General features: G+C 44.3%; 1 protein-coding gene across 1 annotated transcript; it reads left to right on the plus strand.

The window, feature by feature from the left end:
* Positions 1 to 1,203: 1,203 nt before the first annotated feature.
* On the plus strand, positions 1,204 to 25,423 carry MXD1 (MAX dimerization protein 1). The gene is made up of 6 exons (XM_060117061.1): positions 1,204 to 1,496; positions 2,247 to 2,346; positions 7,198 to 7,227; positions 21,250 to 21,364; positions 23,310 to 23,469; positions 23,708 to 25,423. Exons 1-6 carry the CDS (start codon positions 1,424 to 1,426, stop codon positions 23,950 to 23,952), a joined length of 723 nt encoding a protein of 240 aa, XP_059973044.1. The 5' UTR covers positions 1,204 to 1,423; the 3' UTR covers positions 23,953 to 25,423.
* The last annotated feature ends 1,935 nt before the right edge of the window (positions 25,424 to 27,358 follow it).

Below are 27,358 nucleotides of genomic sequence, written 5' to 3' on the forward strand. Positions count from 1 at the left end.
TTGAAATAGCTTAGGGAACGATTCCTAAATAAAGTTTTTAGTTCTACGTACATTTATATTGGTACCACACAAACACCATTCATAGCCGTCTTGAAAAGGAAGGATTATTTTTGCGTGTTCTCCTCTAGAATTAAAAGGGAAGGGAAAACCCCGAAAAAGATTTATGTCAAAGAATCTCAGAATTCATCGCCAATCTGTAGGTACAGGAAGTTTCTGAGCTTTTAAAACCCAGTCGCGTGAGGGAGTAATCAGCCAGTACTTGGGGCGGGGGTAGTGCCTAGTGCCTTTGGAGAGCTCAGCGCTGTATACAGCCTCCCTATTCCAGCGCTTTCTGAGGAGAGAAAAAAACGGTGGGCGGCGAACACTGGACAGGAGACAGGCTTTTCCCCGAGCCCCTCAGCCACGTGGCGCTCGCCGGAGCCCCAGGCCCACTGCCCTACCGTCGGGCTGTCTGCCGCTCTCCCTTCGGAGAGATTTCGCGGCTGGGCCCTCGACCTCGGGAAGCCTGTAACCTCCGGGTCTCCGCCGGCAGGCCCAGGGATCCAGCCCCGAACCCGAGCGGGGCAGAGCGCCCAGGTGACGCGCGGTGCCAGCTTCCACTCGAGGAACGCCCAGAAGGTCCCAGGAACTTTTCCCCGGAGACAGGTCCCGGCAACAGGTCCGAGGTGGGGTCGGGTGGAGCCGAGCCTGGCGGCGGCCGGTGAATCACCGCCGTCGGCGCCCGGGTCAGCCCTGACGGCCCATGCCAGATACCGCGAGGAGCAGCCGGGCCGCTGACCACCAGCCATTCAGGGCTCGCTGGCCTGGGGAAAGGTGACGTCATCGTAGCTGGGAGGTGTAGGAAGGTTCCGCCAATGGGAGACAGGCAGAGTGGCTTGCTTTCTGTAGCTCTTGGCCAATACTAACAAAGCAAAAGGGGGCCCGGTTGTCGGTATAGAACCAATGGGAAACAGGGAAGGAGCACGAGGCGGAGTTGCGAATCCTATCACCAATTGGAAAGAGAGGGTGGAGCCCGGGCCTTATCAAGCGTGACCAACCAGCGAGAGGAGCGGACCCTGAGGGGCGGGGCCGTAATGCCTTCCCCCAATCGGACAGGGCCAGAGGCGGGGCATTCTTTGGGGTGCCCAATGAGGAACGCAGCCGAAACGGGCCTGTCAAGAGAAGGGGCTGGGGGCGGGGGGACGGTGAGTCGGGGATAAACACTCCGCGGCGGTGGCGGCTGCTGCTCTTCTTTGGGTTCTGTCACGGTGTCGGTGGTTCCCGGCTCACCGGTCCCCTCCCCCTTCCGGCGAGCGTGGTCGCCAGAGAGCTCCTCTCAGCCCTGCTCTGCGGGGTCCACAGCGGGGCGTGGGTGTCCGGCGGCAGCGGCGGCGAGCCCGTGGGCAGTGGGGGTTGGTCCAGTGGCTCCGGCCCCCGGTGCAGAATGGCGGCGGCGGTTCGGATGAACATCCAGATGCTGCTGGAGGCGGCCGACTACCTGGAGCGGCGGGAGAGAGGTGCTCGGGGATGGGAGGAGTCCGGCCCGAGCGGGGACTGGGGGCTCTGAGGGGCCCAGCCGCAGGTCCGGGTGCCCAGCTGCTCCGGGGGTAGTTGAAGGAGCTGAGAGCGCGACCGCGAGCGCTCCCAACCCCTCCAGCTCTCCCCACGCGCGGTCCAAAGGGAGGCCGCCGCTGCCCCAAAGGCAATGAATGGGGGTGGAAAAGGGACCGTTGCCCCGGGGTCCGGAGCGCCGCCCGCTCCGCACCCCGTCGCGAGTGGGGCGCCCGGGGCCCCCTCAGCCGGGCCCTTGGTTTACCTCACTGGGGCTCGTCCCGGCCGGCCCCCAAGTGGACCTGGCGCCGGGTCTCTCAGACGGAGGAGCAGAGCCTCCTCTGCCCCCCACCCTCCCTCCCGGGCTCTGGCTCCCGGTGTTTGCCCCGCACCTTCGCCTGAGGCTGGTCCCACTTAATACACACCAACCTGCTGGACGCTGCCAGTGGGAAACCCAGGCTCCAGGAGACTTGCTGTGTCTTTCTCAACAATGAGCAGCTGGAATGCTCCTTACACCTGCTCCGCACTGAGGGTATTCACTCAATTTTAAAAAAAAACCAATCATTGTTCTAAGAATTCCACCTTGCCCCGTTTAATTATTTCCACCATCTTCTTTTAATGAAAAATAAATCAATCTTAAAAAGGAAATACTATGGAGGGGAGAGAGTGTTGAATGTTCGGGGCTCATTCATTAACTGGATCCTCCGGTTTTCTAGAAGCTGAACATGGTTATGCCTCCATGTTACCATACAATAACAAGGACAGAGATGCCTTAAAACGGAGGAGCAAATCCAAGAAGAATAACAGCAGTAGCAGGTAATTTGGTAAATATTTCCCTTTCCCTTTTAGGTTATACTGTAAATGATACAAACTGCAGAATGGACGTTGCCTGTTGTGATTATAACAGGGTTATAATCATGTAAATGAAGTGGCGATCATGATTCAGTAATGTACACATGGTCTTAAGGCGTTGGAGGAAGCCCTTCTATTTGGGTTGAGGGGACTGAAAAGAAGAGAGAAATGGAAATGTTTTCTGTTTCTTTATGAACTTTTTTTAAAACTTAATTTTGCTTTTCTTCCCTTTTGGAACAAAAATCTGTGGAAACTTCAAGTGAGATTAGCAACAGTGACAATATTTTGCCTTCAAAAGTTGCAAATTCAGGGCAAGTTTTCTATAATTGAAAATACTGGACATTATCCACTTTTTACTTTTCATAGTAAAGATTTTATAAACGTGTTAAAGTATTTGACTTGGCATAGGTGATAGGATTTCATATTTGACATGTAAATTAAATACAGTTATGTGTCTGATAATCTAATTTGTCACTCTATTTATAACAGCAAAGAGGAACGACTGAGGCTAAAACCTGCCTTTTTGGTGATGCAGGAACATATAATATTAAAATATTAACATGCCACAACCCTTTTATGTTAGCCTTGTAGTTCTTGAAATTTGTAAATTTCACTGGGAAGTAAATACTGGTTAATGGTCAGTGAAATCACATACTAAAACCCTGAATGTACTTCTTGGTACATGTTGAGTACTCCATTAATGCTATTGCACCCTTCTTTTCCCCTCTTTGCCCTTAATATATAAGTTAGCTAGGAAATCTGTTTTTATTAGACTCATTCAATTATACCTTTTATTCCAGTCAATTAAAAACATTGACATTTTCAACACTGATTTAGAATCCTTATCCGTCTCCCATTCTCATGAAAATTCCCCGCGAGTAACTGTATTTGGTCCGCCTCTGTGGCACAATACAGACTACCGAGAGCCAGAGGTTTCCCACTTAAACCTTAAACTCCCGTGTCCTTGCTGCCTCTTCTGTCCTTGATTCACCCCATTGTTCTTAGCACTGGAAGAACCACAGGATATGAGTGAACAGCATATATGTGCCGAGCTCTTGAATAGGAAGGCACGTGAAGGATGGATCTGTTCATTAGTTGCCTGGTAGTTCTTGAAATTTGTAAATTTCCCTCCCACCTTTAACATTATCTGAAGGTGGTAACAAGTAAAACTGTGCATGAGTACTGACAGCCTTTAAGAAGAAGGTTAATGCTGACTTGTATTATGCAATGGTATACAACAATTTATCTGTGTTGCTTTTTGTTACAGTATTTTTTAAAACTTTTTTGGAAGAACGTTGAAGCCTTTTGGTTTATTTTTCTGGATAAGTGTGGCTCATTTGTTACTTTTATCCTTGTCCACTCATGATTTGAGAGGAATTGCTCACATTAATAGTCAAGGCTTAATCCTTAGCATTCTATTTTTTTCTAAGTTTCACTCTATTTTTTTCAAAGTTTTCACTCTGTTTTTTTCTAAGCTTAATCCTTAGCACTCTGTTTTTCTAAGTTTCACAGGAAAGTTGTTGAGGGGATGTTCAGTGGTGAGGAAAAGAAGGGGATGTTGTTGAAGAGAAGTAGCTTGGCCCCAAAGTTGATTAGGAAAGAAAAATAATGATAGTTGAGAATTTCAATTCAAGAAATAGATTCTTTCTCTTCTCTTTAATATCCAGCTTTATTCCTGGGGAAATGGCTGCAACTCCGGATTTGGGGAAAAACTCTGTTATTTCTGTCAATGGGTTTGGTTTTCTTTCCATGGTTAGAGACCGGAGGCTATCACCGTTGTCCATACTCTTGACTAATAATGAATTTGTGCAATAACTTAAGTGGTGCAAGGATTTCTGAGAGACCATGATTAAACCTGAAGATGGCACCAAGCAAACATATGAAGCAAGAGCAGGTTGTTTTGTTTAAATGTACTCACTTCCTTCATGACCTGTTCAGAATGACCCTTACCTGAGCAGTGAGACATCTCCTCAGAGAATGCAGTTTGACCCCTTGATTTGAATTAGACTTATATCCAAGGCCATATATGGTCAGGATTTTGAACTGAGGTAAGGGCTATAGAAAGATTACTGCTGGTTTACATAACCATTGGTAACAGTTTATTCTTGTTAATTCAGGTTGAAATGCTGGGCTCTTTGCTTGTAGTGTCTGTGTGGGGGGTACTTTTCCTTGGACAATAAAAAATAAGATTTAGCTACATATCAAACTTCTTGGGAAATGAAAATGCAGATCTTAAGTTTCTCTAGTTGCTTGTTTAAAGAACAAAAACAAATGAAATTGTGAATATTGATTGTCTTGGAATCATCCAGAGAACTACAGGGAGATGGAATCTTTTTTTTTTTTTCTTTCCTACTGATTTTTGAAATCAGTTACTAAATATTTAGAATTGAAATCCAGAGTTTTTAAAAGTATGTTTTGTTAAATTGGTAAAGCAGGCATTGACACTAATGTGAAAGAGGAAGTTCAGCACTTGCCACCCAGTTCTTTTATGAGACAGTGGCCGTATAGCTGACTTGACAGGGTGAGTCTTTTTTAAACCAAGGACTGGTTTGGCTTAGGTATCTTTTTGTTAGAATATATTTTTAAATGGTGACATTTGACCTTTATCAGTGATTTCAGAGTTATCAAATCTTTTCAGTAATCACATGGAAAATGATTTTGACACAAGGAAGATGATTTTGACTCAAAGTATCTGTATAGTCTTATGATACTTTAATTTAAAATATAAATGTTTTCCCATCAACAGAGTTGGCAGGCAGTCTCTGAACTGGTCATTTTTTGAACGGCCTGCTTTTTATTAAAGACAAATTCAGTTTCACTAAACCAAATGTACTTCAGTAATGCCCTAGCCATTAGGTATAAGTCCGCTTGTAAAAATCACCATATGTTCAACACTCTTAAGTAATCAGATAAGATCTGTAGTTTCCAAAGCTCTGTTCAAAGTTCGGAAGGTGTTATGCTGCTTATGGAATTTGTTAAAAAGGTTATCTTGGGGATTCTGAATTTTTTTATATGTATCTTCAAAGAATCCAGAAATTTTGGGTAAGGGTGCCCTGTGTGCTGCTATTTTTCTATAATCAGAGACCATGCTCTTTTCAAATATCCACCCTTCTCTCCTCCATCACCTTCCCAGAATGGTCCTTGTCTACAGTTAAACAGGGAAATCTGACCAGCTTTCATCATATACTTTCATCCATTTAAAAAAATCTGTCAGGCTTTGAACTTGTTATTCCCTGTTAAAACCAGAATGCCACGTGCTTTAAAGCCAAACGTTTGCAGTTGCAGGCCAGACTCTTGTTAACTGTGATAGCCTGATGGCCATTACAGGAAGTATACCATCAGAAAAATATAACTGAAGAACACTGAAGGATAACCAAGTGAATCAATTTAAAGCTTTTAAGTCAACCAGTTTTAAGGTTCCCATGTCCTTTATCTAGAAAACAAATATTCTAAAATTGAAAATACTGTCATTATCTTATTATTTGTTTTTCCTCATGAATAAAACTTGGCACCCCAGAAGCCTTGTGGAAGAGAAGTTTAGTGCTGGGTTGGAAATTTCCCATTCAAGACTACCCCGCGCACACCCCACCCCCAGTCTCTGGTGTGAATGAACTTGGTGGTGGTGCCTCTTGATGTAAATGAGTGGCTGAGCATTCACAGAGGTAGTGTTCCTCCATGATTACTGTGAGAATTTATCTCCTAGGCCCCGTAAGGTTCCACTTAAGGCCCCATAGAATTCTTGACCTGAGCCAGGGTGTCATCTCTCCTGAACTGATTAGGGTCCAGAGAATTTCCATAAGTGAAGTCAAGATTCAGCTCCTTTATAATGCTGGGAGGTTCCTCAAGTTTATTTATAACTAGTTAGGCATGAGTTGTATGAGAAGGACAATAGCCACATTGACTGATTCCTTATGACTTCTGTGGAAACCTGTCCATAATTCCTTAGACCAGACCTTATATTCAGGGTCAGCTATGAACACACTAAGAGTATGATTTCACATACACCTCCGCTTTCATCCAAGACTCTCTAATCACTTTTACAGTTGCCACCTCATTGATCCACGCTTGTTCAGTAGACAACTGGCAGTCATGTTTATTTCCACTTTACAGAGGGGCTAACCGAGGACAGGATGGTAAGGAATTTTATTTCCTTCACAGAACCAGTCGGTGGCAAAGCTGGACTTGAGATTCCCCCCGAAGTGCTGCCTTAACTAGCCTATCATCTTTCCGTTGATCTGAGTCTTGGAAGCCTCTTTCTGAAATAATTTGGTAGCTCTTCAACAGTAGCATCTTTCAGGAGGTTGTACATGATAAAATAACTTCAGCGAGTAGAAAGACTGAGCGAAGAAGGGTTATCTTGATCCATTTTACACTGTATCCTGTAGTCAAACACCTTAGCGTACAGTTTTGGTGAACAGCACACCTAGAGGCTGCAGGGCTGGGGTGGGGTGCCCCATCTCCACTGCTGCACACTCGGCCTGAAGAGAGCTTTGCGGTGTTCTACAGCCCAAATTCACAGAGCAGTGTGCGGCTGTTCTCCTCTTTGTGTAAATAGAACCCTCTTATTTCCTTTCTTAAAATGGACTACTTTTCCACTAGGGAATGCATGCCTCTTAGTTTGTCACTTCTCCTTGAACTCTGTTTTAGATCTTTACATTTATCTAATTCCCCAAAGGGACTAATTTCTTTCGTAGAGCCCTTTCTCTGTCTTCTCTCCTACCAACTTGGGAGACAAAGCAGTTAAAATAATTGTGTTGGTGTTGGAGTAGTCCTTTAAGACAAGAATAATCTTACTTTTATTTTTCCCTCTTTCAGATCGACTCACAATGAAATGGAGAAGAATAGGTGAGTTGCGGGTTCTGGGGGTGGGATGGGGGGAGTTTTGATGTATTCTTTTTTCATTAAGTTGAGACTTAGTTGCGGCTCTTGACTTCCCACACTTAGCACCTGATACAAGAGTTTACTCAGGGCCCTCTAATCAGCACTGCCCGTACATCACTTAGATAGACCCAAAGACAACACCCCCAATCCTCAGCCCCCGCAGCCTGCTCTTCCTGAGCAATGCATTTCTGTGTGACTATTCTAAGGCCAAAGCATTTTAGGTCAGAGGCAGTGTTTCTACAAATAGTGCTTTTTAAAAATTACATGCTACTGAATATAATTGGTAGCGCTGTCTTAAATCATGCATACACACAGATATATAGATATAGATATAGATACACGTACACATACATATGTGTATATGTGTATTTACAGTTCACTTGTGAATAAAGATTCTCAAAAGTCAGGCAAATGTATGCATAGCAGAAATTGGAGATGGTGAGGCACTCAGACGAGGCCGGCCACCCTCGCCGGGCTCCATCTTGCCACAAGCTAGAGTTTGTCTCTCACCTAGATCCCCTCTTGCTGCTTATTTAAATCTTTATTTTTCAAATGATGTAGCCTAGTCATTCTCAACTCTGGTTGCACATTAGAATCACTTGCAAAGCTTTTACTTTAATGTTTTTAAAAAATATTTTTTATATGAAATACATCATGCACTCATATACTTGGGGGTAAGAGAACAAATTTTTATTTCTACTGATTTATTTTATTTATTTATTTTTTGTCTCTTGCGGATGCCTTTTTTTTTTTTTTTTTTTTGGCTGCGTTGGGTCTTCATTGCTGCACTCAGGCTTTCTCTAGTTGCAGCAAGCAGGGGTTACTCTTCGTTGTGGTGCACGGGCTTCTCATTGCAGTGGCTTCTCTTGTTGCGGAGCACAGGCTCTAGGTGTGCGGGCTTCAGTAGTTGTGGCACGTAGGCTCAGTAGTTGTGGCTTGCAGGCTCTAGAGCGCAGGCTCAGTAGTTGTGGCACATGGGCTTAGTTGCTCCGCGGCATGTGGGATCTTCCCAGACCAGGGATCGAACCCGCATCCCCTGAATTGGCAGGTGGATTCTTAACTACTGTGCCACCAGGGAAGTCCCTCTGCTGATTTTATAAAATAACTTTTTGTTATAGAACTTTTCAAATATACAAAAGTAGAGTGAATAATGTAATCAACTCCTATGTATCCATCACCCAGCTTCCACAATTATCAATATTTTACCAATCTTGTATAGTCAAAACCACCCCTCTCTGTGGAGTGTTTTAAAGCACATTTTCTTCTATCTCTAGTAAAGATCTTTAAAAAAAAAAAAAAAGACATAACCACTTGCTTTTACCATACTGAAAAAAAATTAATAATTCTTTGTGAAGCTTTAGGGGAAAAAAAAACAAAAAACACCAATGCTCAGACCTCATCTCTAGCAATTCTGATTTAATTGGCTTGGGTTGAGAGTCTGCACTAGTATTTTTTTATAAACACTCCCAGGTGATTCTCATATTCAGCCAGGGCTCCAAACCATTTAACAAGCCTCATTCTGGTCTCTGAGCCCCCATCAATTTGAAGTACAGGCTACCCATCCAGATTGAGTGGCTTTCTTGGTGGCCTGCATGAAGAAGATGATATGTAATGATGGTTCTGTAAATATATGTGGTTATTTCATGCAAACCCTCTTTGAAGAGGAAACCTGACTCTGATAGTCAGGATCTGAATGACATGTTTCGTCAGTGAAAGGGCAGACCAGGCCCTGACTAGGAAGGAAAATCTTGGAACGGGGCAAAGATCTAGCATTACACCACTGTGTGTGTGTGTGTGTGTGTGCGCGTGCGTGTGTGCACGCGAGCATGTGTGAGAGTGATGGATGCAAGGTGAGTGTGCCTCGCACATATGTTTCTCCCCATCCTTCTCCCCTTTCAATTTCTTTGTGATTGTGACTGACCATGTTTGAAATCAGAGCGTCTTTATGCATTAGGGATTTACGTATCATGAACTGGAAACTCCAAAGTATCTCTTCTGAAGACAGAAAGGTAGTCAGATGTGGCTTCTCTTTCTCATCTTTAGATTCTCTCCCATCTTCCTGCCTCTGGGGTGAACTGGGTAAACTGGGACTATTTCTGCTGAAAAGTCTTCTAGTTCTCCTCCCCCAGGCATTTTTTTTTTATTATTAAAATTTCATCCCTTCAGGTGAGGGCTCTTAGGCTTACTACAGCTTTGTGCCTTTTACCTCTGCAGGAATACCACAGGATGTCAATTTTATCATTTATTTTACTTTTTTAAATATTTATTTATTTATTTTGGCTGCACCGGGTCTTAGTTGCAGCATGCAGACTCTTAGTTCCTATCATTTATTTTAGCAGTTCAAGAATGTTTGTTTTCTGCCTACAGTGTCTTAAGAGCTTGTGCTCAGAACTGGGTACTACTAAGTAAGTTCATACTGGGGTATTAAATCAGCATGGTCTCTATCCTAGAGAAATGTAGTTTGTCTAACGAGAAAGACATAGAAACAGTCTGCACAGGAGGCCGTGGAGGCAAAGTTTCTAGAAAATTGGATTTGAAGTCATCACTGAGCAAGCTGCTTATAATTCAGATTGCTTCCATGTGACCAGTCTACTTTTGCTTATTGAAAGGTTAGTTATCTAGTTTCCTTATTGTCCATTCTTTTTTGGAATTTGGTCTTCTAAGGACTTGAGCATTTTTTCTCTAGTCTAGAGCATGTGAGCAGAAGAGAAGGAAGTCAGGACTCAAATTTACTTAATTTAACCAAGCACTGGTTGCTGCAGTCGGGGGTGGGGGGAGGGAGGGTTAAAGTTGTTGGGCTCTTCTCCCGTATAGTGTAGCTGCTTAAGATTTTAGGGTTTGGTGGTCCGCTGAACAGCTGCACTTGTAGTCCCCTCGGTTTCAGTAGCTGAATCCTATAAAACAATACCACTTTGCTAAAGGCTAATATACCCTTGCCATTTTTTACCTTAACATCACATTTTTTTAAAAGATTGGCATGGCTCTCAAGAAAAGAAAAAACAAAAAAACAACTGAGGAAAAGAACTTTCAGTAATTGGATTTTTTTTCTCTTTAATATTGCGAAGTTAATTATACCTGTGTTAGTTTTTTCACACGGAAACCTTTTCTGAGGCACGTTAGAGATTCTGGAGAGTTGGTGTGCCTCAGGACTCCACTATGAGAAGACTGTATTCGACACCACCCATTTAATAATCTTGGCATTGGTGGGAAGATAGAAGAAGAGACTTCTAGAATAGTGGAGGTGGGCGGTGGTGTTGGTGGCAGCAGCGGTCTTCATTCAATAGACCAGGCATTCGTGGAGCACCAGAGATGCTGGGTGCTAGGTGCTGGGGGTCCAGAGCCCACACAGACCAAGCCCCCAGGGCAGAGGGCTCCGTTTAGTCTCACTGTAGATATGTCTGTCACTTGGCCTGTGCTTCTCTGCATTGTAAGTAATTTTGTGGGTCTAGCCTCCTAAGGAAACACCCTTGGTGAGTGTGTGGTCATTCTTTCTTTTTTTTGGTTTTTTTTGTTTGTTTGGTTTGTTTGCGGTACGCGGGCCTCTCACTGTTGCGGCCTCTCCCGTTGCGGAGCACAGGCTCCAGACGCGCAGGCTCAGCGGCCATGGCTCACGGGCCCAGCCGCTCCATGGCATGTGGGATCTTCCCGGACTGGGGCACGAACCCGTGTCCCCTGCATCGGCAAGCGGACTCTCAACCACTGCGCCACCAGGGAAGCCATCTTTCTTTTTTTAAAAACTAATCTTGTAGAAAATTTTGAGAAATATAGAAAATCATAGTAAAATTAAATCATCCCTAATTCTAGCAGCCCAAGGAAACTGATGGAACTTTGAAATGTATCTTTCCAATTGTTTTTCGGAAAGTAACTTTAAAAATAGTTTAGTGTAGAAAATTGGAAAGTTCAGAAAAGCACAAAGAAAATAAACATTACATGTAATAGACCTTGCAGCAGTAGCAACCGCTAAATTCTATATCCACCTACACTTTTGTGCATACTTTTTAAAAATCAATATGGGATTATATAGTAAATGATTTGCTTCTTTTCAAGCTATGTTATGAACATCTTCCAATACCGTTAAACCTCCTTTTCTAACATTACTTTTAGTGAATGCCCAGTATTACATCATATGGATGTGCCATAACTCATATAACCAATCCCCTATTTTAGGTTCTTCCCAGTATTTTTTATTTATTTATTTATTTTATTTATTTTTATTTTTGGCTGTGTTGGGTCTGTTGTGCATGCGGGCTTTTCTGTAGTTGTGGCGAGCGGGGGCTACCCTTCCTTGTGGCGTGCGGGCTTCTCACTGCAGTGGCCTCTCTTGTTGCGGAGCACCAGCTCTAGGCACGTGGGTTTCAGAAGTTGCGGCACGCGGGCTCAGTAGTTGTGGCTTGCGGCTCTAGAGCGCAGGCTCAGTAGTTGTGGTGCACGGGCTTAGTTGCTCCGCGGCATGTGGGATCTTCCCGGACCAGGGCTCAAACCGGTGTCCCCTGCATTGGCAGGCGGACTGTCAACCACTGCACCACCAGGGAAGCCCTTTCCCAGTATTTTGCTAATATAAATGATGCTTGCTTAAACTACCTTATGGGTAATTCTCTGTCCAACATCATAATTCTTTCCTTAGGGTAATTGTATAGTTGTGGAATTAATAGTATCCACATTGTTACGGTTTTTGATCTTGACTGCTGGATTGCCCACCAGGTGGGTTATAGGTCATATTTTCCTTGTACCTTCACAAGTTTATATTTTACCTTAAGACTTATGAATTTAATAAGTAAAAAGCAAACAAACACACAAACTTGTTTTAATTTGCATTTCTTGTATTACTAGCACAGTTTAACAATTTTCATATCTTTGACAGTTTGTGTATGTGTGAATTGCCTGTTAAATAACCTTTGCCCAATTTTCTACTGAGGAGTTTATATTTTTCTTTATTTTCAAAAGATTCTACTATATGAAGGATATATATGAAAGAGATTGCCTCTTCATGTATCATATAATTGTCCAGTTTGTCATTTACCTTTACGGAATCAGTCTTCTCTCACTATCTGAGAGATTGCTGCCTCTGTTGTATACTAAGTTCTTGCTTATGGCTAAGTCTGGTTCTAGACTTGTTCTTCTGTTCCACTGACCCACCTGCTCTTCCTGTGCCAGCGTACACTGTTTTAATCATTGTGGTTTTATGCACTTCAGGATCTGGTAAAGCAAATCTCCCTCTTCCTCCTTCCCCCCCCCCCCACCCCGTACGCGGGCCTCTCACTGTTGCGGCCTCTCCCGTTGCGGAGCACAGGCTCCAGACGCGCAGGCTCAGCGGCCATGGCTCACCGGCCCAGCCGCTCTGCAGCATGTGGCATCTTCCCCGACCGGGGCACGAACCTGTGTCCCCTGCATCGGCAGGCGGACTCTCAACCACTGCACCACCAGGGAAGCCCCCTCCTCCTTTTTTTAATTTTACTATGTTCTTAGCTCTTTTCACCAGTTTATTTTTCCTGATGAATTTTGTAGTCAGTCCTTCAATTCTCCATACCCCAAACTTTTGAAGGTTTTCAAAATCCAAATTAAATAATTCCAATATAAATTAACCTTTAAAAGTTCATGTTGACATCTTAGAGCTTTCCATCCAGGATTTGGCGTGTGTGTTCATTTATTCAGATCTCTTTTCTGTCTCTAAGTAAATTTTTTTGGTGTTTCCTTATAGATCTTGCACATTTCTTGTAAAAGGTATTCCTGGGTTTATTTGTATATATTTTAAAATTGCTATTGGTTTCCCATTGTAATTACTGGTTAATTATTGTTGGGATGTGGGAAGCCTTTTAGTCTTTGGTTGTTGTTATATGCCCTTTATTGATGATAATTCTGCTCTTTCCTTTCCTTAGCTGGGAACTCCTCTTGTTTGAATTCCTTTCAATAAGCCACTCAGCAAATGGAGGCTGAGTGAACACATATACGCTGCAGCCAGTGGGTCAGGAGTCAGGTGCTTGAATGGGCTCCTTTTCAAAAGAAGGTTCTAGTGTCTCCTTTAATTATAGACACTCGTTTTTCTGGAATGGTACATATGCAGGCCTTTCTGGAATTAGGCAGCTGGTCTAGAGAGATTACCTCTGCCAGAGTCTTATGACCCTATGACAAAAGATTTTTTTGTGTGCTCTGTGAGGAGGATTCAGCAGCCTGATCTAAGCTGTTGTTTTCATCTGATCAAACAGTATTTCAGTGGCATCTGGTCTGTCATGAGAAACCATTCCAGTCAGGTCTCTTCTGGCAAGATATTCTAATTGATTGCAGTTCCCTAGAGTGGTTTCTCTTGGGTCTTGTTTTTCAAGTGGCCAAACTCCTATGTCGGAAGGGGTAGGGTCCTGAGTTGTGGTGTGCATTGCACCACCCTTACCGCTTCTGAACGCCCTTGACCACATTCAGATTTCACTCTAGGATGTTGTAATAAATCCACATTGCTTTGTTGCCACATGGGGCTAAGGGCATGGCCTGGTTATCACGAAGGAAGAATATAGGTATTAGTGTGGTCTATGGTGGCGGTGTGGAGGCGCACACTGATTTGTACTACTAGAATCCATCTTTCCTGGACGGTACCTCTTGGAAGAACATGAAGAAGAGACATGCTGGTTATTTAACCAATTTCCAATCCCCTACAGGGAACGTTGGAGGCGCTCCCTGACTTTTTGTCACAGACATTAGTAGTCAAAGGGTGAGACAGAGCTAGCAAGTACTAATCATAATCTATAGTTTGTAGCTTTTTAATTGGGCTCGAGAAAGGAAATATTAAACATATACTTATGTATTTAATACTTTCATAAAGAAGTGACTTTATTACTTTAAAATGTAGCCACCATGAATTGCTGTTTCCACATTGCTCACTGAGTGCCGTGTTCCCGTACAGTAAGCATATGACTATCTTTGTATATTTTACAAAGATTACGATCACAGTTACGAGAAATCTTCAAACCTTCCAAGGTTCCACCTAAGTCGGTAATAATGAGGCACTTGGCAGTTATTTATAAAGGGTCCATTTTAGAAAAAGGAGAGTACTTTTCTTCCTCAGAGAGTGACTTGTAGTCTTCCCCTGGATTTTTTGTTTAACCCAGTAAGGCTTTGTTCTCAACCCAAAATCTGGAGAAGGTTATCATCTCTGTGACCTATAATCACTTGTAGGGAGTAATTTTTTGACCCGTTAAGATTTGTTTCTTCTTAGTCTGTACTAAATATCCCTTTTTTAAAATCACTATACAGCTCATACATACCCATATCTGAAATTATTTTTATTCAACCTCCAATTATCCTGTAGGATTTACAAAGCTATTTAATTGGCTAAATCTGTGTCCACACAAAGATAGGAGAGGAAATAGATACTGTTTATGCAACTCTTCTTTTCTTCTTTGGAAATAATCTTAGGCCCAATTTTAATGAAAACTAGTACTCAGTGAGGTCCAGTGTATCATGTTCATTAAGTAGGGCTTTCCTCAAAGAGAAGGGACATGAATTACCAAAGAGATCAGATTCTACTCTTAGGTCAGCATCTGCAGGTGCGTTATTATTTCTAGGCTCCAGTGGGTTAACACGAAATAAAAGACTTGGTCATTTCCGTTATTTGGTAATGAAAGAAGCAGAACATTTAAATACGTAGCAGGTCTGCAGCACGCGAATGAACGAATGAATGAATGTGATCTATTTGGAAAGGAAAAAAAGCTTCTGATAGGCTATGAAAGCTTGAAAACCTTTATGGAGAAGTTAAGTCAAACAAGATGTGGATGAGGGAAAAGAAAGAATATGTTCGTTAGAGGGCAAAGGGGAGCCCATTCTAGAACTTTCAGTGGGAGCTGATACTTGTCATGGTCTGAAGGTAGCTCATATAAATAATTCTGCAATAATTTGTTTCCATGTTTAATCACTCCAGATAAACTTTAACCTTTAAACTTTTACCTTCAAGGCAGGGACTTGGTCTTACTCAACATCGTATCCCCAGCACCTAGGAAGGCGGCAGTATGTAATAATCCTTTGAGAAATGCTAGAGGAATAAATGAATGAAAGAGCCAAGAGTATATTTCAAGATTTCCACCTGCGAACCTAATTACTTATCTACCCTTTTAACTGGCTGCCATACTGTTTGCTCTTCCCCAACCTGATTCTTTTTTGTCACATGCTTCACTGTGAAAATCTGACGGAGAGAGTTCAGTTACATCTTCAATAAAGAAGAGTCATATCTGATAACAGTGTCTCCCTCACAATACAGACAAAGACAGACAGACACACACCTGATTTCATACCATTCCTGGTCTTGACTGAATCCAAGTCAGGAAGAACTTTAGGGACGACAGAGTAAACTCAGGAGCACTGTCTGCAGATAGCATAATCTCTACCTGTAATCTCACTTTTTTTGTTGCATCTTTCTCCCAATTTACAAATCTGCTGGCCTGAGAGAGAGAGAGGTGTGGATAAAATCAAAGAAGCTTGAGTCTGGGGACTTCCCTGGCGGTCTAGTGGTTAAGACTTAGTGCTTCCACTGCAGGGGGTGCGGGTTTGATCCCTGGTCAGAGAACTAAGATCCCGCATGCCACGTGGCGCGGCAAAAAAAAAATCTTGAGTCTGGAGGCAGAGATATAAAGAGCAGCCTTCAGAATTGTCTGAGAGCGCACTGGTGAGCCCCGGTGCCGTCCGTCAGTGCCAAAGCTCGGGTCGGGGTGGCACCTCCAATAGCCCAGAGCCCACTTCACTGATGACCTCCTTCACTTGTATATTAATTTTCTGTACTTCATGGCTGACAAGAGTGAAGGAAAACTAACAACAGAACTGTGAGGTATCCAAATACACTTTATATTTAAATCTTTAATATATTTGGAATTTATTTTGATGTTAATCTCCCCACTCCCCTGCCATTTTCTGAATAATCTGGGCTTTCTCCAAGGATTTGCAGTGTTAGCTCCATTATATGCTAAATTCTTATCTATTCCTAAAGTCTGTTCCTGGGAATTTTTTCTTCTCTTCCTTTGACTTGTCCATCTTTTCCTGTATTAGTATATTCTGTTTTTAATTACGGCAGCTTTATAATACAATTTAATAACTGGTACCGAACAATCCTCTTCATTCTTCTTTTTCAAAAATTTTGGAGGTCTCTCACACAGTTATTCTTCTAGATGAGGTTTAGACTAATTTCCCAGCATTAAAAAGATTACGGTTGGGATTTTTTTCTCTTGGTATTATGTTAAATTTGTAGACAAACTTGGGTAACATTGACATTTTTGCTTTGAGGGTTCATATCTAGGAAAGTGCTGTTTTTTCCATTTATTCAGATTTTCTTATGTCTCTCTGCAAAGTTTTATAGTTTTCTTCCCAGAGATCCTTCCCAAACTCTTTTTTTTTTTTTTTCTTGCGGTACGTGGGCCTCTCACTGTTGTGGCCTCTCCCGTTGCGGAGCACAGGCTCCGGACGCGCAGGCTCAGCGGCCATGGCTCACGGGCCCAGCTGCTCCGCGGCACGTGGGATCCTCCCGGACCGGGGCACAAACCCGCGACCCCTGCATCGGCAGGCGGACTCTCAACCACTACGCCACCAGGGAAGCCCCCCAAACTCTTTTAAGTTTGTTCTTAGACATGCTTTCCTTTCTTCTTGCTATTGTGCATGAGATATTTTAGGTTCTCTGGGTATGGATAACACATCCAGAGATGTGCTTGGATTTCCAAGGTCAATACATATCTGCCCCAATTTTTATTTTCTTTTGACCATCACAGTAGAGATGCAGGCAGGGGTCTCGGTGTGCTTCAGATGCTTCCCTCCCGACCTTGGAGTCCTTTCTAGGCCTGCCTCTACACGATGGGGGTGGCTCCAAAGGAGTCTTTCCTTTAGCATGGGTTAGCATTATAAAGTCCTTGTTGATTTTTAAACGTAAAAAAAGAACACCTTTAGCATAAGCAAGATCTTAATTTCCATAGAAAATGGGTTAGATTTTCCATTAAATCTTTTAATGACAAAAGATGTCAGTTTTCTTTAAGGGAGAGTTTAGTGAATTTGGATTTTACCAGATAGCCTCTATTTACCCAGTGAGATACTCTTGAGTTCCCTGTTGATTTTGAAAGGCATATGATAGGGTTATAATTATCTGTGTTTGCTCCCAGCAATTATCCTTCCTCAAAGGAAGCTAGAGTTGAAAGAATGGCTGCTGCCACATGCAGAGCACTTCATGTCAGACCCTGGTCCGGGGGCTTCCACACCCTGTCTCAGTTAATACTCAACAACAGCCCTGGCAGGGAGGCATTGTCATCGTCCCTCTACTGCCAAGGAAACAGATGCTACATGGAGTTAAGTAATTTGCTCAAGGCTACACAGGAAATAAGTGGCAAGGCCAGGACCCCAAACCTTTACCCTTAATCACTACACTAATATTTGGTTGTATAGTGACTGACAGATTCAGAATAATATAAAAATAATTAAAAACAAAAATAAATAAAGTTTGAGATACTAAAAAGAAAAAACAAAAAAAAGCTTACTGAAGAGAAGCTCTAGTTTGTATCTAGTTTAATTATCATAGGCCACACTTGATTCTGAGCATCACTGACTGTAGCTCAAAGATTGGTTTCTGTGTGCTACCGGAGACCAAAGGTATATCAGCGCATTCAGAGTAAGGAGAGTGATATTTCTGAAGAATCAGCAGGTGAGGTGTGTCAAAGTCCATTGGATCAGCGTGAAGAGACGAGGCAGTCGGGGCAGGAGGGAGCAGGACTTGACTACCCTTCTCTGCTGCCAGTGGGGAGCTGGGAGGCAGCTCTTGACAACAGGGGGAGCTCTGCCTGAATATGTGATGAGAGGGGATCCAAGCAGGGGTCAGATGCGGGTACCAGGTGGCTTCCTGTTGAGGAAATGTAGCAAAAACCCCTGCTAGTTCCTGAAAGAGGGGTTAGGCCTGGTTCACAGTGGGACAGCAGGCTCCTTCTAGAAGGCCAGAGCCCTGGGCACGGGCGTGGTCGGGACTGAGGACAGAGAGCTGAGACAGGAGCTTGTTCCACTTGTTTGGGACCTGGGCACTCCAGAATCCTGGCTGAAGGCTGGCTGAAGGATTCTGGATCCCGGCCTGGGGTAGAGGGGGGCGGGGTGTGTCTCAGGCTTGAGGCCCCTCAGTGGGAGCTGCTACAGAGGGGTCTGTTTGCTTTTTTGTCTGGTTCAGGAATTGAACTTCACTATCATATCATGGAACTGAGCCTGCTTCACATACCTCATCCCTCCCCTGAGGGTGGCCCAGGCACCACCCCGGGGTGGGCGGCAGGCGGGCAGGGCAGGCATCAGGCTGGAGCGGTGAGGCGCTGGAGGGGGCCGAGGCAGGCACTGCCAAAGATACAAGTTGGCTTTGAATCTCTACGAGAATCCAGAAAGCACCGTGCTCCCATTTCCATAAAACTAGGTCAGAAAACACTGAATGAACATGTTTTAGCCTAAACTTGCAGTAGTCACATGGCTTATTTCAAGTTTCACAACTGGGAGTGTTCTTTGGAAACCCACATTTGGGTAGTGAAAATTGTACTTTCTGGGCTAGACTCCCTGAGTAACTAGAAATGATGATGCATGGAAAGATGACTTTATTATTTTTATCAGTAGACAAACTTCCTTAAAAATTTGCATACTCATATCTGTAGATAAACCCACATCATAAAAGGACTAATATGACACTGTTCTGAATCATGTAGTCTTTGCAACGAGCAGGCTGAAAAATGTCTAAATCTAATTTTAATTTTTGAACTTTTTTTAGAACTTGACAGTCTGTAAACTTTGTAGTGAGAATAACTACATGTGACGAATCATACATTCTCATGGTGTTTCTAATAACATGATCTATTTTCATGGCTCTTCGTGAAGAATATTATCCAAGGTGAACAAGTACCTTTTATACACAAATTCTGTTTTTGTTTTTTTCTCCTCATGTAGTAGTTGGAGGAGCAAACCTCTAATGTGACTCTTTGCTGGTGGCCATTCCATGTGGGCAGGTTTTCAGAGCAAGCGGAAGTCTTGTAAAATAGTAAGGCTCTTGTACCATTACCTCTTCCTAGCTCAGGAGTGAATGCTGGACTTCTCTAGCTTGCCAGGGCTTAGGGGACCTTGGAGAGTCTAGGACAACCTCAAGAGCCAGAAGAGGAAGGAGGCTGAGAAGCAGGTGAGGTGAGGGCTCAGAACCACTTGTTGGATCTGCCTTGGGGGAACCTCCTGAAGTCTTGATGTGAAGGGTGTGAATTGACAGCCTTGGTCAATATCAGGCATATTGACCTGTATTTGAGCTTTCTGAAGCAGTTTTCTTCTTTCGACCCCAACCTTTGCTAATACGGTGAAATTTTTAGGAGGGAAAAAAGGGCAAACTGAGCTTTCCGGTTGTCTCCCAGTTCAGCTGGAGGATAGCCTCCCAGGCTCCCAGGAGCTCTTCTCCAGGTTGCCGTGGGGACGAGCAGTGGACATGTACCTAAAACCCCAGGACCCTGAGCACTACTGAAGGCACAGAGACATAGCAGAGATGGACTCTGCCCCGAGAAGCTTGAAGTCTAGTGGACTAGACGACACCATCCACGCGGCAAGCGTGCATTAAGCTGGTGGGAGGGGAAGGCACCAAGACAACCCAGCAATGGTTAAGTTGCGGCCCCATCTTTCTAAGGAGTTGGCAATGAATGGTTAAGTCACAAATATCAAAAAATTCAGGCAGAACAGTGAATTTCCCAATGAATAGGATAAACAAATACGTACTCAGAAAGTGGAGGAAGCACTGTGGACTGGAATGGCCTGTGAAGACTTGAAGGAGGTGGTGAGCTGAAGCAGAAACTCTGAATCTTGGCTGTTTCTCACATTCACAGAATCTGCTAGCCTCTAGGATATAGCCTAAACCAAGGTTTCAGTGAAGTATTAATTTCCAAAATTTTAGGGACTCTTGTGCTTCTGGTCAGTACTAAATGCGCTCTCCCCGGTGGGTCTCCGTGGCTGCTGCCTCATGCCGCCGTCTTCCCGCTCTGCCCCATTGGGACATTCTGCCACACTGCAAGACCTGTTGGTGGTTCTGTCCAGCTGTCAGCATGCTTGTTAGTATAGCAATACCACTGATGGGCATTTTCCTTGTTTCTAAAAAAATGCATCTAACTTTTTGAATCGTTGAAGGATGAAAAAGTATAACAAATTATTCAGTAAAAACTCCCCCACCTTTCCTTGTCCCTGTTCGACTAGCCTCTGACTCCTTTCTGCCCAGCCACTGTTACTAGTTTCTTATGTATCATTCCAAGCTTTCTTTATGTCATACAAGAAAACATGCCTTTAGATAATTATTTTTCCTCCATTTTTACCCAAAGATGTAGCATGTTGTATGTACAGTTTGGTATCTGGCTTTTCTTTACTTAACAGTATATCTGAACGTTCTTTCCTCATAGTACATAGAGTACATTTTCATTCTCTTTCATAGCTGCATAGTACTCCACTGTGTGGATATACCATATTTTATTTGATCAGTTCCCTATTGATGATGAGTTGGGTTGTTTTAATGTTTGCTATTACAAATAAAGTTGTAATGAATAACCATACACATTTGTCATTCACACGGGTAAATATTATATACAGCAAGATATAGTTGTAGTGGTCCTGAAAGGGGAAAGAACAGTGTGGGTTCAAAGGATTCTCTCACTGGCATGTCATTACTTTCTGAACTTGGATGTTCTGTAGGTCACATCATAACCCAGAAACCTGGAGATAACCGGATTCATGTGCTTAATAATAGTAGATATGAGTCTCTACCCCTTCATGCATATTATAGACTTAACTTTAGAAAACCACGGATTTTGCTTTTCCTTGTTTTTTACCAGAGTTGTATAATTTCAAAAGATGTCCACTTGGCTGGAAGTCACTGGTGGCCTTTGCCATCACTGGGCTGGGCGACTTCATACTCTGTTTGAGCTTGTTCTCCCGGGTGACTGCCGGCTGGCTTTGAAAGTCTCCAATGCTACTGTGATCTTGTTTTTGTAGACGGGCCCACCTTCGCTTGTGCCTGGAAAAGTTGAAGGGGCTAGTGCCACTTGGTCCAGAATCAAATCGACACACTACACTGAGTTTATTAACAAGAGCCAAATTGCACATAAAGGTAAGTGTATCCTGGGATGCCTTTTTGTCTTTACCTGCCCAGTGAGGGTTTGTTTGTTGTTATGAGGGACAGCAGATGTCTGTCCCCAGGACATTTCTCTCCTCTGAACTCCTCCAACTCCATCCAAGTCAACGTCTTGGATGACTCACAGACTCAACATGTCCAGAACCCACCTGAGTAGTTCTCACCCCTGTGCGCCAGAAGTTAAATGTCCACCCAACTATCCATCTCATGTACAGGCCAGAAACTCAGGGTTATCCTTGCTGCTGATGATCATCTTGCTCCTTAGCCACGTGTCTCCAAGACTTACCTATGTCACAGCTTGCTGTATTTCCATAAAGTCCATCGTGTACTGTAGTAAACTCCTCAGAGGCCTCCTCCAAGCTAATCTCCAGGCTTCCCAGGAGCAATCCTGCCAAAGCTCAAATCAACATGTCACCACATTTAAAAGTCTTCCGTTGGGCTTCCCTGGTGGTGCAGTGGTTGAGAGTCTGCCTGCCGATGCAGGGGACACAGGTTCGTGCCCCGGTCCGGGAAGATCTCACATGCCACGGAGTGGCTAGGCCCGTGAGCCATGGCTGCTGAGCCTGCACGTCCGGAGCCTGTGCTCCGCAATGGGAGAGGCCACAACAGTGAGAGGCCCGTGTACCACAAAAAAAAAAGTCTTCCGTGGCTCAGGACACACTTTATGACCAGGCTTGCCCGACCCGGCCCTCCCCTGCCTTTGCAGCAGCAGCTTGTGCCAGAGGCTCCCCTCTCTGCCTCGGCCCTTCTTTCAGTCCCTTGCACTTGTCAGGCTCTCTCACCACAGGGCCTTTGTACATGCTGTTCCCTCTGCTTGGTACTCTTTCCCCTCCCTTCTTCACCTAGTTAACTTCTTGTCATCCTTCAGACCTCAGCACAGGTATCACCGTGCGGGGAAACGTTCCCTAACTAGGTCACCTCCTTCCTGCGACAGATGGTCCTTATTATTACTGGATCTCTCTCTCTCTTAGCACTTATCACAGTTGACACCTGACCGTGGCTTGTGTGACTATTTGGTTGTCTCTGTCCATGCTGTTAGAGTATGGACAAGGGAGGGGACCAGATCTTTGTGTTCACCTTGTATTTCTAGCACCTCCTGGAGGGTCTGAAACAGAGTCAGCACTCAGTATATGGCTGGAATAGCAAAGGGTAACTCCTGAGAGCCACAGCCACAATCACTGTTCAGCATGTTTTCATAGTCAGAGTCATAGCTGGACACGTGTCACTTTAACTGTGGTTAATAGCCTTGCATACATGGCAATTGTAGGAGGGAAAAGAACCTCTGTTGAGAGCAAAAAAACCACAGTTACGCAGTCTTCAGAATTATCTGGGAAGCTAGAGAACAGATTTGTAAAAACAAAATGATCTATGGAAACGTGTTTTCTAAGCTCTTATTTGGACAATTTAGAATCAGGACTTCAAAAGGGAATATTATTCCTGCCAACAGACAGAAGTTAAATGAGGTTTGGCATGACGCAAAAAAAAAGCGCCTATGTAATTGGGACACGTACTTGAACAAACATACTTCTAAAGGAAAGTCTGTTTCTTAAGCGCCTGTCACACGCAGTGCTCTAGCTCAGGGAGTAGGTGTTTGGGGCGTCACCACAGACAAGGGAGACCAGGTTGGGTGTTGCTGCTACAGTGTTTCCACTATCACAGTTGAGGGGTGCTGGACACTAGAGTGTCAGCTCACCCCGGAAGCCATGCGACAGTGCAGGTTCCAGGGTGTTGTCGATGCTGAAAAAGTTAGATGTAGACAGGAGTCACCGGCCAGGCAGCTTCCTGTCCCTGCGAGAAGCTTGACAAGGGACACAGCTTCTGAGGAAAACTGCCGTATTTCCCCGCAAGGCAGGGAGGCGCAGGGTCATACCAATTTTGAAATCTGCCTGTGCTCTTCAACACCTACCCCTTTGACCTGCAGAAACTTGAAGACTGTGACAGAAAAGCCATTCACCAAATAGACCAGCTTCAGCGAGAGCAGCGACACCTGAAGAGGCAGCTGGAGCAGCTGGGCATCGAGAGGATACGGACGGACAGCACCGGCTCCACGGTCTCCTCCGAGCGCTCCGACTCCGACAGGGGTGAGCCCCCCCGAGCCCGCGTCCTCAGGCCCCTCCCCAGCCCCCTGCCGCCTGCCAGAGGCGGAGCCGAGGGGAAGCCGAGAACCCCCGTGACTCGGAGAAGTCGAGGGGCGTGGCCTGCAGGGACAGGCGCCCTCTCCTGCAGCGGTTAGGCACCGCGGCCAAGGAGGGGCCCGGCCGAGTCGCTTGGCCCGTCCGAAGCAGGCCTTCACCACGCTCTGTCTCGTCCTTCCCACAGAAGAGATCGACGTGGACGTCGAAAGCACAGACGATCTCACGGGCGACCTGGACTGGTGCAGCAGCAGCGTGAGCGACTCAGACGAGCGGGGAAGCATGCAGAGCCTGGGCAGTGATGAGGGCTACTCCAGCTCCAGCATCAAGAGAAGAAAGCTCCAGGAGGGTCACAAGACGCGTCTTGGTCTCAAGGAGAGCGTGGTCACTTCGGCTGCCGCCCGGATGGTCCCGCCCGTCGGCTCCCATTGATTAGGTAGCGTATCGGACCTGCCCACAATTCCCTCGCCCGTCAGCTTCCGTGTTCCACCGTCACCAAAAGCAGCTGTGCAAAAGTTGTCAAGGAAGTGCTTAGGAGTGTGGGTTTCTTTTTTTTCTTTCTTTCTTTTTCTTTTTCTTTTATCCCCGATCCCCATCTTGAATGGGGTTGAGCGGGCCCCCGCGCCTGCTGGCGTAGGGTAGGCACACGCTGAGCCAGTCAGTGCAGCCTGGACACCTGAGGGCGTCACAGACCCGTTACTGCTCAGTCTGGGGTGGCTGAATGCCACTCGCCCCTCTTAGAAGTTGGGGCACGCCGACCAGGATTGTGGGTTTCTGACTGCATCCTCTAGCTTCTCTCTTTCTCTCCATAAAAATTCGTCTCTGACAGACTGTACATTCCAATCACTTTGAAGCACCCAAGAATTCTTAGACGGGATAAGCACTTACTCACATCTCGGCGATTTCCCCCTCTTATTTACTGTCCCCGTGTAGTCTACCAGACCTTCCTTGAAGTTTTCTGGCTTCCTCTGTGACTTGCCTAGCGGAAATGTCCGAATGTGTCTTGTGCTTAGGAAACTGAAGGAAACAAACTTTTAAAGTTGAGATCCTGATCTCAGAACTCCAAAGTAAGCTTTGAAAGTGGGATTTAAGAGCGCTTAACCATGGCCCTCACCGCCTGTGAGCAGGCAGGAATACCTCCAGAAAACACACCCTTCACACACGTCCCGCGCCAAGGCCCCCGACCCTCGTGTGGATGGCCGCAGTATTTCTCACTCTCAAACGGACCCCTTACGAGCACGTCTTTGGGGTAGCACAGCTTATAAAAGTTCCAACATCATTTGTTCTCACGAACAGAACGGTACAGTCTATTTTTGTGCACTGTCCTTGGGACCGTGCTGTGTCCTGCTCTCCCAAGGCACATTTCCCCTCCAAGTCGGTTATGCTCCTTGTCTCTGGAACATTTTTTTTTCCTACCTCAGAGATAAATGAGATCTCCATTTCCCACTTAACACAAACTGATTATGCCTCTTTTTTTGTTTGTTTTTTTCCCCAAATAAGTGACATTTGGTCCAATTCTAATTATTTTGCTGTTTAACTTTCAGCAATACCTGAACTTTGGCACTAGCTGAGCTAGTGTCCATCATCAGTGAAAGGAAAAGTCCACATTTCTGCTCTCTGTTGCAGGTGAACGGGAGGGGATGGTACAGTGTTACTACAATTCCTCTCCTTATTGATTATTTTTGGACACACCCAGAAACTTCTTTATGGAGGCTTTTGGGTTAATAGTTTAAAAGGCTGATTTTTCTTTTTGGTTATGATTTCTCCCTTAAGTGGTCTCCCACTTTGTAGCATTTTTATTTAAGCTAAAACAGAGCACATGTATATGTACATAAGACACATTAAATCTATAAATACTATTTATTCATTTTATATAAACTAATGTAATGGAAAATAAATTCTTATGACTGTGCTTTTATAGATGTTCTAGAAACTTTGTAGGTATCTACAAAATTGGTTCATTTCCCCTTAATACTTTTGCATTCATAGTTTTGAGGTCTCGATGTTTTCAGCCTCTGGTGAATCTTTTTCATTGAATTCGAACCATTTGTAAAACCTGTGACGCTGAAACAGAGCGTGTGTCACAAAGTGATGAGAACATTCCTAAATCCACAGCCGCACGCACTGCAACTTAAGGGCTCCCTGGCTGAACCAGTAGCGGCGGCTCCTGTGCCCCCCACTGGCCTGTGGTCTCCCTGGCCCCAGACTCACCTCCTCAGCGCCTCTTCCTTGCCCACGACTAAAAGTTCAAACGCACTCCTCACGGAAGCTCATTCTGGATGTGAAGAACAGTCGAAACAAAGATTACTTTTGTGTTTATTTTTTCTTTTTATTGATTTCTTAATGTATTAAAATTTTTTAATTGGAAGTAGTGATTCCTAAATGATTCCAAAGTCATCTGTAATTCTTCTGTCTTTGTTTTGTTCTGTTTTTCTCTCCATTTCAGGTTTGGGTGGGGGGAGGGGCAGGTGACACAAAGGATTTTTTTTTTTTTATTGTTGGAATCTTTTCCAATTACCAGCTGAAGATTTGCACTGAAATACAACTTGTATGCCTTTTGCATTTTTAAAGCCTGCTTCCTGAATTTAAGCAGAGTGATAGTGTTCAAAGAGCCAGCTCAGCCTGTAACATGTTTGAAAAAGATATACCTGCACTTTGAGGTCCCTTTCGAATGCCATTCGCTAGGCCTGGCAAGCATTTTAATTGCTACATTCAAGCGCCTCACAAGTCCACGATGCTAGATCCTGTACGGCATCGAAAACTCAAGACTTTGGCAAAAGCTTGTGGGCTTGCATTGGGGGAGGGAAGGGAACAAAACTTGTGTATTTGTTTGTTTCATTTAGAAATAAGGCATCTGAGAGATGCCATTATTTTCTGTGTTTTAATTGTTGTGCCTTTGAGTTAAACTGCATTTTTGTCTTTTGGTTGAAATATGAAATGTACTGTCCCAATATAAAATAGTAATTATTTGACCTTTGCACTGTTTGTCTGGTCCTTTTCAATTTGATGGCATATAAATGTGGAACTTAATAGATCTCTGTATTTTTAATGCACTTGTGATAAACTGACACCAGGGTTAGACACGACTTTCAAATCTTGAGGTAGACCGAATGCTAGACAGGCCTCTCTCTAACCAAAACTGTAACCTTCAGGACCAGCAAACTCAGCCCCAGGCAGCTAATCCCCTTCCCTATGTGGCTGACCAGCCGCCCTGATGCGCCGATCTGTCGTGTCATTCACTGATCCACCAGCGTAACTGTTAGGAGCTACAGTCTTTTTGGTTCTGTTTTGTTGTTGTTGTTTTGTTGTTTTATGCAAAATGAAAAACCTTTCTATTAGGGTTGTTGGGGGGAGGGGACGGGCGAAGATATAAGCCCCAGCCTTTAAGACTTTGACTATTGTACGTAAATATAGATGTGTGTAAATATAGGCACATGCATATTTTTATGTGAAAACTGGTTTTAAGAAACTAAAATCAAGTCTACACTCTTATTGATACCATTGCAATGCAAATGGGAAAGTAAAGAGTATGTAGTGCAGTTTCATTTCATGCAGTGAGAAAATATATGTGTGCTTCTGTTAACATCCCAGAAAACCTAGCTTTCCATGCCCGTTGGCTTAGAATGGTGGGCAGGCACCCAGGGTATATTTGTTTTCTTTTGCTAAGCAGAGGTCTGGAATTCAAGGTGCTGATAGCGACCGTGGCTCCTTTCTCTAGTCACAGATCTAATGCTAGTGATTCGGTGTCACCTTTTTCAGCGGGACCTACATTTTTCTTCCTGTCAACCCAAAACTAAAATAATTTCAGTGTCGATTGAGAATTGAGCACTAAGAAGGC

This window comes from Mesoplodon densirostris, chromosome 14 (genome assembly GCF_025265405.1).
Source record: "Mesoplodon densirostris isolate mMesDen1 chromosome 14, mMesDen1 primary haplotype, whole genome shotgun sequence".
Lineage (NCBI taxonomy): Eukaryota > Metazoa > Chordata > Mammalia > Artiodactyla > Ziphiidae > Mesoplodon > Mesoplodon densirostris.